Raw genomic sequence first — 17,181 nt, 5'->3', positions numbered from 1 at the left:
CATGCCGCGGAGCGGCTGGGCCCGTGAGCCATGGCCACTGAGCCTGCGCGTCCGGAGCCTGTGCTCCGCAAATGGGAGAGGCCACGACAGTGAGAGGCCCGCATAACGCAAGAAAAAAAAAAAAAAAAAAACTAAATGTGAATCTATAATTTACTAATAAATCTCAAACTTGTTTTGAACTTAAATGTATGCGCAGCCCACATTTTCTCTTTAAATAAGTATTACTTTTACGATTTCCTCCTGGTATAAAGTATTAAGCAATAACCTATTATTTTTCTTCTGTAGTCTTTTTTTTTTAACATCTTTATTGGAGTTAAAAAATGTTGTGTTAAAAAATGGTGTGGGGCTTCCCTGGTGGCACAGTGGTTGAGAGTCCGCCTGCCCATGCAGGGGACACGGGTTCGTGCCCCGGTCCGGGAGGATCCCACGTGCCGTGGAGCGGCTGGGCCCGTGAGCCATGGCCGCTGAGCCTGCGCGTCCAGAGCCTCCCTGTGCTCCACAATAGGAGAGGCCACAGCAGTGAGAGGCCTGCGTACCGCAAAAAAAAAAAAAAAATGGTGTGTTAGTTTCTGCTGTATAACAAAGTGAATCAGCTATATGTATGTATATATCCCCATATCCCCTCCCTCTTGCATGTCCCTCCCACCCTCCCTATCCCACCTTTCTAGGTGGTTACAAAGCACCGAGCTGATCTCCCTGTGCTATGCGGCTGCTTCCCACTAGCTATCGATTTTACATTTGGTAGTGTATATATGTCCATGCCACTCTCTCACTTCATCCCAGCTTACCCTTCCCTCTCCCCGTGTCCTCAAGTCCATTCTCTACATCTGCATCTTTGTTCTGTCCTGCCCCTAGTTTCGTCAGAACCGTTTTATTTTTTTAGATTCCATATATATGTGTTAGCATATGGTATTTGTTTTGTTTTTCTCTTTCTGACTTTCTTCTGTAGTCTTTTAACCTATTTTTTAAAAATGACCAAAGATGACATTTTTTAAAGATGATAATGGAATACATTTGAATGATGTGTTCAATATCAGCAAATTTGTACTAGAAAATTTGAACAATAGAAAAACAAAGAGGGACATGCTTTAACCTTGACTCACAACTGTCCTCACGTGTGTTAACCCTTTTGGAGTTTGTCTCATGACCCTTTTTCCTGTAGCCGTGTGTATGTGTGTGTGTGTGATTATGTATATATATGATTATATGTGACCAAATATGATTCCAGTTCACTTTTAGAACTAAATGTGAATCTATAATTTACTAATAAATCTCAAACTTGTTTTGAACTTAAATGTATGCTCAGCACACATTTTCTCTTTAAATAAGTATTACTTTTACGATTTCCTCCTGGTATAAAGTATACCTGATGACAGGGGTCACCATATAATTTATCATCAAAATGGGGACACTTAGGAGAATAAATGAAGGGCACCACATGTATTTAAATTTTTATATCTCTGTAATATATATTTATTAACTGACATGATTTTTATATTAGTGGATGAGTATCGTGCTAGGTTTTTAAATATAATCCTTCCTAAATCAAACTAAACTAATTTGGAATCATCTTTAAAGCTGCAATTTTGGTACGAAATTTGAAATTGTTGACACCATTAGTGGATCTTGCTATATAGACTATAATGGTTTTATTAAGAAAATAATCTGTATGCAGTTGAGATAGCTAAAGTACTTGATAATTTTAGAGCTTAATTTTACTTTTCTTTGTATTGAAGTAGGTAACTAGTTCAGCCCATATATTTTTACAGATATTGTCTCTGTCTTTGTCTTGAGTACCTTTTATCAAAAAATGTTTTAGAACATTTTTAGTCAAATTAGTTGCTTTTATTTAGGAATATAGAACAAAACTCAGTCAAATTAGTTGCTTTTATTTAGGAATCTTTTAAAATTCTTCACCTAATTCACACGCTGGAAAATAGGCCTTCTGAATTCCATTGAATTTCAGTATAAGTTATCCAATTAAAAACAAGCAGTCCATCAATATAATTTTCTCATAAGTTAAGATATTCCAAAGCACATTTATTAAATAAATAAATAAATAAATAAATAAATATTGTACAGCATTTGAGACTTCAGTGTTCTCCCTTACTATTGTAGGGATTAATCTCAATGTGTACTTGTTTAGAAACATCATATTTATAATTCCTATCTGATAAAAAGTTTCAGAATCTAAAATTTTAGTGCCCCATTCATAATATAATTTGATTAAATATTTCCAACTGATTTTGAACAAATGCAACCGAAATTTAGAGAACCTATTTACTGAGAGTTCAATACCATTGCAGAATATATAAGTTCATTTTAAAAAATACTTTCAAATGTTCAAATTAAAAAAATTTATCTGATGGCAAGCAGTAAATAGAGAAACGTGTTATGCCATGATGAAATATAATTTTTAATTCAACATCAGCTTTGTCACACAGAATTATAGTTCACTTAAGTCGACGTTCCTATAAAAATGTAAAATTTAACAACTATCACTTCTCTTCAATTGATGGAATGGAGCAGAGCTTATGGATGTAAAATAAATCATATATGCATCATTACTAATTTCAGGAATACTGCATCTCCATAGATTTTTCAATTTAGTAAGAACATAATTTTTAACGTGATAAGTTCCAACAAATATTTTATTCAGATCCATCACAAACAAGTGACATTTATTTTCAATGCTGAACTTTTTAAATGAATTTAACAGACTTTACAGTAGAATTTACAGTGACATCACATACTTCATCCTCAACACATGTAATTCCAAAAGAATTAGATTTAAAAATCAAACTCATTTAAAATCATTTTAACCAATTTTCTCTTTGAAGCAGGAAATTATACTGAAACAAAACTGCCATTATTTAGTTGCTTGCAAATTTCTTGTTATGCGCTTTTCCAAGAAAACCTGAAGTCAAAAAAGAGTGAAATTAATTCAGAAAAATAATCATTCGATCTAAATAAAAATTCAGTTTTCATAGAGTGATACGTAAATGCTCCCCCTGCAAACACACTTATTACAATCCGTGGACTTACATTAGGGTTCACTCTTGGTGGTGTGCATTCTCTGAGTTTCGACAAATATGTAATGACATGTATTCCATTGTAGTACCGTACAGAATAGTTTCACTGCCCTAAATATCCTCTGTGCTCTGCCTATTCACTTCTCCCTCCCCCAGATCCCTGGTTACCACTCATCATTTTCCAGCCTCCATAGTTTTGCTCTTTCTAGAATGCCATGGAGTTGTAGCCTTTTCAGATTGATTGACTTCTTCCATTTAGTAAGATGCATTTAAGGTTCCTCCATGTTTTCTCATGGCTTGATAGCTCATTTCTTTTTAGTGCTGAATACTATTCCATCATCTGGATGTACTGCAGTTTACTTATCCACTTACCTGCTGAAGAATATCTTGGTAGCTTCTAAGTTTTGGCACGTACAAAGCTGCTATAAATTTCTATGTGCAGGTTTTTGTGTAGACATATGTTCGACTCATTTGGTTTTCAACTCCTTTGATTGCTAGATCATATGGTAAGAGTATGTTTAGTTTTATAAGGATCCACCAAACTGTCTTCCAAAGTGGCTGTTAAATGCACAAATTATAAATTACAGTGTTTTCATTCTTACCAGCAGTGAATTCTTGTTAGTCCACATCCTCTCGTCAGTATTTGGTGTTGTCATCAGTATTCTGGATTTTGGTCATTCTAATAGGTGTGTTGGTTTCTTGTTGTTTTAATATGAAATTCTCTAATGACATAACAAGAATTTTTTAAAAGATTATAAATTTATATCTCGTGATATCTTATACAAGCCCCCTACCATTTCTTATGTTTAATTAGAGTTTTTAAAAAACTATTTTCTTATCTAATGTCAGAGAAATTGGGAATTTGCATGAGGGCTTTTTTTCAGAGGGCTGGAAAAGATCTCAAGGAAAAATTACAATTCTTTCAAATATTGCAAACTTCCACAGCATATTAATTGCATACCTATTGAATCCATTTTTTGGTGCTTCAAACTATGATTCATTATTTAAATATATATCAGGAGTGTATTTTCTAAGATATTTGCGTGCACAAAATTATACACATTTAAAAAAATTCTGTATACGTCCATTGCAAGCTCTCCGCTCGCCAAAGTTGATGAGAAGTCCAACATCGTAAATTCTTCAGGACACCCCCTCCTTCATAGTGTTAGGAAACAGTGTTTGGGTTTATGTGAGTCTTGAACCAAAGTCTGTGAGGCTGTTATGGCCATGCTGCTGCTTCTCCTCATGGACATCAATGTCGTTACCAGATGCTGAACACTGGGTTGCGTTCTGCTATGGCCCACTCTCGACTAGTCCCAGAGGTACAACTCAAGAAGTTCAGGCTCCAGAAGCTTTTTCTGCATCTCAAGATTATACCTAAGTCTTACTTTCCCGTGCCACAGATATTCACACTGCTATGGTCCACTTGATGTTCTACACCCACCTCCCCCCAGTTACAGTGCCGCATGCAAGTGGCACAAGTTTTTAATGTTTATACATGCTTAGATAGCTTTCTACCCTTTATCTTTGATTCCTTTGATCAGCCTGTCTGTTTCTTTAACAGTAACTAATCCTTTCCGGCATGTGGGATCTTCCCGGACCGGGGCACGAACCCACGTCCCCTGCATCGGCAGGTGGACTCTCAACCACTGCGCCACCAGGGAAGCCCTCCTATTCCTTTTTTATAGTGTGTTTTAATTAGATTTATAAGGCTATATTCAATGATATGATAAAATCAGAGGGCTGGAAAAGGCTTTGGAGTTCATCTATTTTAACTAACACAATGATTAAGGGTCTCATAACATTCCTGACAGATCATTTCCTAGCCTCTGCTTGAGGGAAACTTGTTACCTTACCAATTCCACTGTGAAATTCTTTTAGAACATTCTCACTTACACTTATTTAGCTGAAATGTGCCTTCTTGAACTTGCTGTTTTGTTTGTTACTTTTCTGTCTTCACCTTTCTCTTTCCAAGGTGAAAATTCTCTGATCCTTCCTATAGCTTTTTTTTCCTTTATATATTATCTCCCTTGATAATCTCAGATAGTCTATAATTTTAATATCATCCTTAGGTAGGTGACTCTCAAACATATAACTACAATCCTGATCTCACTTTCAATGTATAGGTCCGTGATTTCAACAATTTTCAACATATAAATCAACGTTCAAACTTGTTAGCAACACCTGCGTTTCCTGTTAGCATCTTAAATTCAGTGTACCCCCAAGTAAACCCATCAGATACAAACACACAAGCACATCTTCCTCCTTTCCCTTTATCTGTTTCTAATTCAAACAGTCAACCTCCTCGTACATGTTACATATTATTTTAGGTACTGGAAAAATATGTCAGTGACTAAAATAGAATAACCTCTGTTTTTATAAAGTTTAAATTCCAGGAGGCTAGATAAAAAATAAACAAAATAAAAACTTGATGACTGTATACCATGGCAGGTAAAGAGTAGTTCAAAGGAAAAAAATAAATAGGAAAGGGTAATGTAGACTCATTGGAAGAAAAGTATTTTATAAGATGGTCAGAGAAGGCTACTCTACTGACATGACATGTAAGCAAAGACTGTGGCATAGCTACTTGTCAGTGACTTAGACTTGAAACTTTGAAAAGTTCTTTAACTTCTTATTTTCCCCTAACTATATATTTAATTAATTTCCAATTTTGACAAAATGATCTACTGAAGTATTACCTCTACCTTATATTCCTGAAGAACCACTGAGAAAGAATGAAAATTTTTTCTTTACCTTCTCAAGAATGCAAATAAACCTGTTAAAATTTAATTTATTTTATTGTGTTCGAAACACTTAGCATGAGATCTACCTTCTTAACAGATTTTTAGGCGTACAGTACATTATTGTTGAGTGTAGGTATGATGCGATACAGCTGATCTCTAGAGCTTATTCATCTTGTTTGACTAAAACTTTATGCTTGTTGAGTATTCTCATTTCCCCACCCCTCAGCCCCTGACAGTCACCATTCCATTCTTTAATTCTATGAATCTGATAATTTAAGATGCCTCATACAGGTGAAGTCATGCCGTATGTGTCTTTCTGTGGCTGGCTTATTTCACACGGCACAATATCCTTGAGCTTCATCCATGGTGCCGCAAAAACTAAAAATAAGACTACCGTATGATCCAGTAATCCCACTTCTGGGTATTTATCACAAGAATTGAAATGAGGATCTTGAAGAAATACTAGCACTACTGTGTTCATTGTAGCACTGTTCACAGTAGCCAAGATGTGGGAACAAGCTATATGTCCATTGACAGACGAATGGACAAAAAATGTAATATATACATACAGTGGGGTACTATTCAGCCTTTAAAAAGAAGGAAATTCTGTAATATGGGGGGAAAAACCCTTAGTTTCTGAAGGTGGTAGTTTCTTAAATCTTGGCTGCAATGTGAAATTGGAAACCATAGCAATGAACTCTTCTTTTTTTGTTGTTGAAGTATAATTGATTTACAACATGGTGGTAGTTTCAGGTGTATAGTAAAGTACAGCAAAATAATCTGAAAAAAATATGAATATATAACTAAATCACTTTGCTGTATATTTTTCAATGAACTCTTCATGCTCTTGTAAATTAAAATCTGTTTGTGTCTTGAACGTTAAGTGGATCTTTTGCCTATGCATGATTTTTAACATCATGCTTTGATCATTTGAAAAACATTAGCTTAATGAGTTATTCAGATATTCCAAACATTGACACATGACATTATACAATATTGAAAAGTCACATCTGTTAATATCACCACTGAGCTCATTAAAAAATCTTTAAGTATTGGGAAAATAATTTTTCCAAAATTTAATGTTAAATAGAAAGCTCAAAATCTACCATTGACAACAAATACTGTCAGTTGTTTCCCTCAACACGATAGGTTCACTCACTTCTTTTATTTTCAAGAAAATGATTGGCCATATACCTAATTGTAATAACCGCAGTTTGCCAGTCATTTTTTTTTCAAGTAAAAATGGTGTTCCGAGCAAAACCAGCTGGTTTACTTGCAAATCAATCACACCAGTGCTTTCCCTTAAAAGAACCATCGTGTTACAACGTGCAGCTGAAGTGCTTTATCCATACTTCCCATTTTGATAAACAGAATATTAAAAGGACATTTATATAAGGGTCAAAATTTACTAAGATTATAATTGTTATTGTTTCATCAAGGATTGAGGACATTCTTAAATAAAATGGCATTGTTTATACTGCAAGATACGGCGGTAAAGAATACAATAACCACTAGCACAGTTTGCAGCCATCGCTTTTCTTCTAAAGCACTAGAAGTTTTACTTACTGTGTTTTCAGCATCTGGACCAATGTCAACACAAGGAAAAAGGCAGATAATGTCTTATGAATATGAAAGCAGTTTGGATTTTGTGAATCCCATGAGAAGGTTCTACTAGAGTAATGTTTCTAAAGCACAATTTTTGTCATGTCACTCCCCTGCTCAAAAGATTTCAATTGTTTATCATTGCCCACAGGGAATTTTAAAAAATCAAACATTGCAACCTGGAGTGTAAATTTTACATAATCTTACATTAATTCATCTTTTTATTCCATATGCTTCTTCATGCAAATTGGCTCTAGATAAATAAAGTTATTGCTATTCCTATTATAAACCTTGGGAGTTTGTGGTTTCTTTCAACCAATTATACTATTTCCTTTGCCTGAGTGCCTCACTGTCTCTCACGTTCTTTATATGCTGGTCTTGCCTTTCTTCAAGGTGCAACTCAAATGAGGCTTAAATGGCTATTATAGATCCCTCTTCTGAAAGCACATAGCACTTGGAACTTCCCCCGTGCCACTTATTTTCTACCTGGTAATAGCACCTCACATCCCATGAAACCCAGTAGGGTGCCTTACATATGGTCTGTGCCGAATAAATACTTGTTGAAGAAACAAGTGTTTGCTTGCATTGAGTCATTTGTTACACGTTTCCCTGCAGCTACCCTATGAGATTGTTGACTGAAGGTAGGGTTAATGCTTTTGTTCCCTCAATGAAGTATTCCTTGTTGTGGAACTCATTATGGTACAAGGCCATTCAGCTCACAGCCTCAATCTCATTAGCCAGTCTCTTCACCTTGGCAGTTCTCAGAATTGTATAAAGTTCTGCCACCAAAAGCATAAGGATGCTAAAACACTGTGAACTGTGTAGAAAAGTACTGATTTTTTTTAAAAGTTATGTTTGAAGGCTTATTGACGCAAAATTACCATTTAGTTAATTTCCTTGAACATCCACTTAGTTACTTAGAATAAAAGCATTACCGCCTAAAATTGTCATTTCACTATTTTCCTTCTGGTTTCAAACTTAAATATTTTATGGACCTTAAGGAAATAGCATAGCTTGATTAGGATATGCCCATGCCTAAATCACTTAGTGTGCATGATTATTTGACACAAGAGCAAGCTGAGTATGCTGTCTATAAATTGCATCAGAGACTAACTAAGCCTTGTCTTTGAGGGAATTTCAGAGAGCTACTTTCTTTTCACAGAAAACCCTAAGAAAAACTTAGAACATAAAAACAAAACAGGGTTTCAGTTCATTTCTCCATTTATCTGTCTAAATTGGGAAATATCTCACATATTTTTGTCTTAAGGGATTGCACATATGGAAGAATAGGGTACTTGTCTTACCTGGAAGTAAATAAGAATCAGTGCCTATTTTACTTTTGATCCTTGAGAAATGTGCATCTATTTTCTCTTTAGGTAAGATGGTATAGACAATGGATATATCAAAAGACTTACAAATAAAAGTGAAAGCCTTCTATTATTAGCCACCAAATCATTAATTGCAGGGTTCAATGAAATGTATTCCAGTGTAAGCAAGTCAAACATAAGTCCTTGCTGTGCTAAGTCCAGTGGTCTAGAGGACAGTCCTGCAGGTCTTCTTATCTGTCCTGGAACCAGAATTCAGGCATGTCCCCTTCAGTCTGGAGGACTTTACAACCTCTACCAAATAACGCTTGCTCCGTAATGAGCCATCATATGGATGCTGCTGCTGCTAAAGCCACCTTCCCCGTAGCCAGTGGAGTGGATGTCGTGAGGTGTGCCCACGGGTCAGGGTCGTCAGGTGTGCCCAGCCCAGGTGGGCTGGGCGTCTGGCTCCAGTCACTATCACCACAGCTGGATCAGATTCAGCTCTTTCGGAGATGTCTTCCAGGTATTGTGGGAGGAAGAAGGGTGATCAGTTCCCTTCCAGACACCTCGCCCTGCTCAGCCTAATCTGCCCCGTGCCAGCTGTTTCTAATCATGCACACAGCCCCTTGTCGACAACATTAGCTACCAGAGAATTTGTTTGGGACGCTTTCCCTTGTTTGCCGCTTGCTTCATGCACCTAGAGCTTCTGCTTCCTTTACCTGGCCCCTTGCCTTAGTTCAGAGGCCAGACTGTGCTTCCTCTCTTCCTACCTCCGGGGCAGCTGTGAACTCTGACCACCTGCAATCTTCCCCGCAGGTGAAGTTCCCTTTGACTCCTTCTCTGCAACGGCCTTCAAGTGCACCTTTCAACAGCTTCTCACTTAGAGGGAAGAAAAAGATCAAATTCTGCTTTCCTTAGATACCACTCCTATAGACAGATGACATTTTAATTTGCTAAAAGACGCTGGCTTATTACAAAATATATTCGTGAATTCTAGTCAGAATTCACTCATGCTATGTGCAAGAGTTTATCCCTCCACAAACGTGGATTTTCTTTGTATACCGATTTTCCCTGAACAGCAGACATTTCTATATAAAATATCCTTTTGTCCATTTTGGGACTCGGGACGTAGAAGCAGATGCCATAAACTGAAATAGTTAATGATTCAACCAAGAAAGGTATCAGCTCTGGTTCGTTCCCTCCATGGATGTTATAGTTTAGGTCAGTTCCTAACCCACAACGATTTCAGTTTTTGTTGAAAGGGTCCTGAATAATTTGAGAAAAGGTGAGGAGAGATCTAGTGCAGTGGAACCAAAATGAATTGCTGAGTTAATGCAGTAGCTGCCCATCCCAAGGAAAGAATGTATATGCCTATTCTTTAAGGTTCCTACATGCCATGCCATACTTATTATTAGCCTACTACATTCTCTTACATTATTTGATAAATATTCTGTATGAAGAGACTTCAGTAGCCTGGAATTGTGCCATGCATAGCTCAATCAATAGAGTTAAGGTGACACTGTTTGGTCTTCCCATCCTATGGGAACACTACAAGTGATTATTTTAAATTTCACTCCTTTGAATGCCCTTTTCGCTATAAATATTTTTATTATGTTTTGCCTAGTTGGGTACACAATGAATGATCTCATTTTTGAATGGCAAGATGAGGCACCTGTACAAGTGGCAGAAGGACTCACTTTGCCCCAGTTTCTGTTGAAAGAAGAGAAAGATTTACGATACTGCACTAAACATTACAACACAGGTAGGAGCTGAGTGTTCTTCATTACACTTATGACTTGTGGTTTTATGATATTCAGATGTTTCTTAATTATAGTGCTAGGTTAACTATTTTAACAATTTATAACTGAATTTTTTTTATAGTCATAGAGCAGAGAATGGATGTCTTTGAAACTTATGGAAGCTTTGACTCATCACATCTTGTTATATAATTGGTTTGTATGGAACAAAAGAAATGCTTGGTGTTCAATTATATTTAACTAATTTCTTTTGTTGTGAAATGCCTATAGTTACATAGTAATCATGTTTCCAAAAAAGTTCCTTTAATTTCTATGTGAGCGATAAAATGTACTTTTTAACTGTCCTGTAGCTGTAAACATTGTGTTTGCTTAAAAAATGAAAGAGGTCGCTTTTTTTTTTAAGGCTTCACTTGCCTAAATTTTTAGTTTAGCCACAATGTCATGCATTTCAAGATATTGTTACTAAGCATCTACTACTCACATTGACACAGTAGCCTTTTACCTTTGAGAATAAATATCAGATACAGTCATCAACATCAAGGACTGCAAGACTTATACATTCATGTTATTTGTTCACTTCTCTCACAACTGGAACTGGCTATTTCCGTAATATCTCTTCTAATTGCCTAATCTACAAGTTCTCTTAAACTGCCCACAGATGATGCATCACTCCAAAGTGGTGAGCGCGTGGCCTCCCACTAGCATCTGTGGCTGCTCTTATTATTTCCTTAGAGTAACTATGATTTTTCTTGGGCTCAACATTTCCAGAATTGTGACCTGACCTTTCACTATATAGTCAACGCTCCATATCCATGGGCTCACATTCAAAGATTCAACCAACTGGGGATTGAACATATTGGGGAAAAAAATTCCAGAAACTTCCAAAAAGCAAAGTTCTCCCTGTACCATTTGTTAAAGAGACCATGCTTTCCCTGTTGAATAGTCTCAGTCCTTTGTCTAAAGTCAATTGACCATAAATGATCAGTTCTTCACTTTCAATTCTATTCCATTAATCTGTATATCTTTACTTATGACAGTACCGTATTTTGTGATTATTGTAGATTTGTAGCGAGTCTTGAAATTGGGAAGTGTGAGTTCACCAAATTTGTTCTTTTTATCCCTCAAGGCTATTTTGGCTATTGTAGGTCCCTTGCATTTTCATACTAATTTTAAGATCAGCCTGTCAATTTCTTCATAAAAGCCAGTTGGGATTTTGATAGAAATTGCAATAAATTCGTAGATCAATATGGGAAGTATTGCAGTCTTAACCATATTAACGCTTCTGATTAATGACTACAAAATGACTTTCTATTTATTTTGATCTTCTTTAATTTTGTTCAACTGTGTTTTGTAATTTTTAGTGTAGAAGTTTTACACTTTTTTGTTAAATTTATTTCTAAATATTTTATTTTATTTGGTTCTTGTAAATGGAATTGTTTTCTCAATTTAATTTTTGGATTTTCCATTGCTAGTGTACAGAAACACAATTGCTTTTTGTATACTGATAGTGTATCCTGTAACCTTGCTGAACTCTTCAGCTCAAGTAGATTTTTAGTGAATTCTTCAGGATTTTCTAAATACAAGGTAATGGCTTCAACTTATAGAGATAGTTTTCCTGCTTTCTTTTCAGTCTAAATGCCTTTTATTTAATTTTTTGCCTAATTATCCTGGCTAGAACCTCAAGGTACAGTGTTTAAAAGAAGGTATAAAAGCAGACATGAATCAAGTGAAATAATAGACATTTTAGTACTTTGCAAGTATGAAGTGCTAATCAAATGTGAAGTAATAAGATTATATATTATTTCCTGAAATAGTACACTATTCTATTACATTGCTTCTAGGTGCTAAAAGAAAAATGAGAAAACTATTTTTCAGAAAATAATTTGCATATATGATTTGGGATCCCATTTCATTATAACTTTATAATTATACAGAAATAATAGTTATATAATTTCATTATAATTATATAATTATACAGAAAGATGTAGGGCAAAATTATGATGAAAACAAAATTGTGACATTTGCTGCAATAACAAAGACCTATTTTTACCAATTACTGCATTTATTTCACAACCAATTAGGAAAGTTTACATGTATAGAAGTGCGATTCCATCTTGAACGACAAATGGGCTACTATCTGATCCAGATGTACATTCCCAGTCTCCTGATTGTCATTCTCTCCTGGGTTTCATTCTGGATCAATATGGATGCTGCTCCAGCCAGGGTAGCCTTGGGAATAACCACCGTGCTGACTATGACTACACAGAGTTCAGGATCACGAGCTTCCTTACCAAAGGTAAGTGCGCTAAATGGGCACACACGCATATTTGCACTAATATGTAAATATATCATTATCCATTTTGGCCAGATCTTTTTCAGTAGTATTTACAGTTGGTCCGTGGTTTACCATGGTTCGACTTAACAATTTTTTTGACTTTTATATGGTGTGAAAGTGATAGGCATTCAGTAGAAACCGCATTTCGAGTTTTGAATTTTGATCTTTTGCTGGGCCAGTGATGTGTGGTATCTGCTCTCATGATGCTGGGCAGTGGCAGCTACAGCTCCCGTCAGCCACGTGATCAGGAGGGTAAACAATGATACACTCACAACCCTTCTGTACCCAGACAACCATTCTGTTTTCCATGGTCAGTACAATATTCAATAAATTACATGAGACAGTCAACACTTTATTATAAAATATGCTTTGTGTGTTTTAAAGATGTGCTGAAATAAAACATAGGAATACCTTTTTATGCATTTAGCAACATAGCAATAGAAAATTATTTTCTTTTTCTAAATGAAAAAATTTCTAAGAAAGAAATCTCTACTGTCTAAATTAAGTAATCCTGTCTGACCTCCAACAAGCTTCACTATTCTTTTCATTACAATGATGTACATTAATGTAATAAAATCATATTCACTTTCCTGGTGCATTTGATGCTATCTCCCTGCCATGCCAAGTAAATTATAAATCTGCTGTCATGGCTTCCTTACCCCTTACTATGAATTGCATCCTCTGGCTCAATTTATTCAATTAAAAATGTCTAAATAAATAAAAGTTGATGGCAGGATATTTTATCACTAAAAATGTTACTTACTATCAGAAGAACTTGATATTTAACAATGCTCACTGTGCCTTGCTAAGATTTAATGGTTGTCTTTCAAAATAAGGTTTACTTTTATTAACACGTAATTGTATTTTCAAAATGATCTATATCAACTAGTGTTTTATAAAATATCATCCAAATGAAAATTGTAAATCTGTTTATAAGATTAAGTGCTTTTTTATATACGGATAAATGTCTCAAGGGCTCTGAGTAATAGTTGAAGTTCCATAGTCAATTTGTAAATGAAATTGCCCGTTTACTCATCGATTTTTTTCTCCACGAGCTAAACAGAAATGAAAGCTCATTCATTCCGTAAGTTGTTATCCAGATAGTGGGGCACTTTAGTGATTTATTTAAGGAAATTACAGTTTCTGTGAGGCAGAGCAAAAAGACATCTGGATACAGAGATGAAAGCAGAATTGGGAGAGCATGAAGGTTTGGGTGGAGGAAACAGAAAGCAATAAATTAAAAAAACGGAACAGAGACAGGAGTTTTTTTGTTTTTTTGTTTTTAAGGAAAGAAAGGTCTGAGATGACTTCATAGTTTTTCTCAAGAAGTTTTTTTTTAAGGCATTAATTTCACCGTGATCTCAGGGAAGGAATAAATTTTCAATCATTAGCTCAAATACACACATAGATGTATACAAAACCTCTCCATCTCTCAGATCATAGAGACACTGGAAATATGATAACAGGTTTAAAGAATTGATTAGCAAACAGATATCTTAAGAGTTGGTGATTATATCATCTTAGGCTTTGTGATAGTTAAGGAATGGGTTATGTACAGACGTTATGTACATTAGAATTCAGGATGACAGATGCTGAAGTCCCAGAATAAACAAGAATTATCCTATTGGATGAGATCATTCAAAAGAGTAGAATTCTCTTGAAAACCGCAATCTTGATTCTGCGATTTGGAAAGGCAAGGGGCGAGGGCTCACACTTGCATTTAGGAATAGGAGTCTGAAACCACGCACCTTAAGATCTGCTATTCTCAACCTCACAAAAGAACCCTCAAATGCCTGAAAATCTTGCCACGGAAACATCCACCATTCTCGTACTGACAAAAATCCAGGAAGGAGGAAAAGAAAATTAAATTCAGGAAAACAGTAGGGGATTATCAGACACAGGAGGAAGAAACAATAAATCACTAATTTATGATAATCGCTTAGTGTTCTGTCCAGGCTGTCTGCCAATGCATCTCTTGTAGATAAGAAGGAGCTTGGAAATTGGTCAAGTAAGGCCCAAAGTAGAAAATCTCAGAGAATGTACTTGAGCCAACGCCTTGTGAACTACAGACCTGAGATCCTCGCTGATATTTCCTGTTGCACTGGCTTCTGTGGTGTCATAAATCAGGCATGTAATAGCCCACAGCAAGAAGACTCCTGTGATTCACTTCTTGGAACTTGGAGCAACCTGGCATTTCCGTAGTGCCTGCATTAGGTGGCCAGAAGAGGGTGACAGTGCATCCCGTGGCCAGCATTTTTTCAAAGTTGCGAGACTTAGGAACACTTCCTAACCCTGTGTACTTGGAGGAGAGCCAGCGAGAAAACATGGCAGAGATCGTAGAGCCGTATCGTGGAGGGTGTTTTAGAAGTTGGTAAGGATTAAGTTTATTTTGGATGGAGTTTGGAAGAATCTTAATAGGAAGAGGTAAAAATGGAAGCAGAGATACTACCAAGAAGACTATAGCTCAGAGCAGAGGATGGTCTGGCTAGATTGGTAGTCGCAGAGATGGAGAGTAGCAGATGGATTTAGAAAGAGGTAGATTTTTTTTTTGAGAAAATCTCAAATAGAGATGAAATAGACGGCGTTTGCTTCTGAACTGGACTTCGAGGAGTAAGGGAAAGGTGGGAGTCAAGGGTAGCCTTAGGCTGAGTAACTGGGCAAGTAGTGGTAATAGTTACTCATGGGGAAGGCTGGGGGAGGTAAGAGTTCTATGGTTGAACATGTTAAGTTTGAGATGTTTATGACGGTCACATGGAATCATCAGAAAGGACACCCAAGCCTCAGACCTCAAGGAGTAAACTACAGATGCATAGGGAAGCAGACCAGAGATGGTTCTTCTAAGAGTAAAAGAAAGTCCAGAAAGAGGGGGAAAGAAGATGTATTTGTGGTTGGCCCTCCCCCTCCAGTTGGAAATGGACCTGCATTTTCAAAGTCCCTTCTCTCCTTTCCTCTTCTAGGTCCATCTCTCCCACACACGCAGAATAGCTTAGGCAGCTCAGTTAAAAGCTAGACACACTCACCCCAAAACTTTTCCCCCAAACTTGTTGAGATTCCCAACATTTTGTGATTTTTCTTTTAGATGTGAAAAGCAATCCTCCTTGGGAGAATTAGATTTTAATCAGGGGTCAAAGAGAGGATAGTATTAGTCACTGAACTATTTTTGAGTATATATTTGATTTACACTGATACATAGTTAAGATCTTGGCACTGAGGGAATTATATTTTTTATTAAGTGTAGGGATGGGTAAGAATAGAGAAAATCATAGGAGGGACAAAATATCATTTTAATTTGTAAACTATGATTCTAGAAAGAATTGCTTTAGGAAACTCTGGGAAGATCTGGGTATACAGCAATATTTTTCCCCATTCAGTTTGTTTGTGAAACCCACCAGGAGTAGCTTTTTGAGAGGACAAACTATCTCTTACATATTTTTATCCTCAGAGCCTAAATCAGTACATGATATGGGTCTGTTGAGTAAATGTCATGCAGATATTTAAAGACAGTGTGAGCTTTTAAACTTTACTCCATAGTTAACTTGAAAAGCAAGAATATGCCATTTTTTTCATCTCTCTCAAAAAGAATGTAAAAACTCAATTGAATTACTCTTTACTTATGTAGAATCATATATTCCCCTGAGAATCACCAAATTAATGAAAAGGAATTTAAATATTGCCATGTATCTACCGTACAGTATAATAAAAACATTGGTTCTTAGAAAACATAACAATAGCTTTCACATTGTTTTTTTTTTTAACATCTTTATTGGTGTATAATTGCTTTACAATGGTGTGTTAGTTTCTGCTGTATAACAAAGTGAATCATCTATATATATACATATATCCCCATATCTCCTCCTTCTTGCGTCTCCCTCCCACCCTCCCTATCCCACCCCTCTAGGGGGTCACAAAGCACTGATATTAAGTTTTTATTCTTCATAAAGTCACCAACTATAGAAGTGATTACAGCTGTTAGAACGTATAAATCTAACTGCTATATTTATATTTGGATGCCATGATTGTGTGGGCACACAAAGATCTACATGACATTACACTGAAAAGATGGGATGGGAAGGAAAATGAAGTATTTGTATTCAGTACTGTGTTCTTTTCTAATTAGCTCTCATTCTTCTCAAAAAAAATACCCTGCGGTTTTAAAGGAGAGTAAATTGTAAATATCAGCGGTAATTAAATTGGGCGACGGGCAATGGATTCCAATCTTTATAACCAGGATAATTAATCATGGTAAAATCCAATATACACATATTCAGGACACCAGAAGCAGACTTTCTCTGTTTTCTAATGATAACATTGCAAAGTAGAATAAATGCAGATTTTTCTGGAAAAAAAAAACTTTCTTCTGGAAAGAGGTCTACAGAACTTATGATGCTTATATTCCTTTCCCTA

General features: G+C 36.0%; 1 protein-coding gene across 1 annotated transcript in view; it reads left to right on the top strand.

The window, feature by feature from the left end:
• Positions 1 to 17,181, top strand: part of LOC103090211 (glycine receptor subunit alpha-3) — a 164,206-nt gene that overhangs the window by 119,215 nt on the left and 27,810 nt on the right. Inside the window, 2 exon segments of the mRNA XM_007471116.1 lie at positions 10,310 to 10,447; positions 12,524 to 12,738. Of these exon segments, the coding sequence (XP_007471178.1) occupies positions 10,310 to 10,447; positions 12,524 to 12,738 (353 nt within the window).

The sequence above is a fragment of the Lipotes vexillifer genome, unplaced genomic scaffold (genome assembly GCF_000442215.2).
Source record: "Lipotes vexillifer unplaced genomic scaffold, Lipotes_vexillifer_v1.1 scaffold770, whole genome shotgun sequence".
NCBI lineage: Eukaryota > Metazoa > Chordata > Mammalia > Artiodactyla > Lipotidae > Lipotes > Lipotes vexillifer.
Note: the sequence above shows the minus strand (reverse complement) of the source record. Positions and strands in the feature narration are given on the sequence as shown.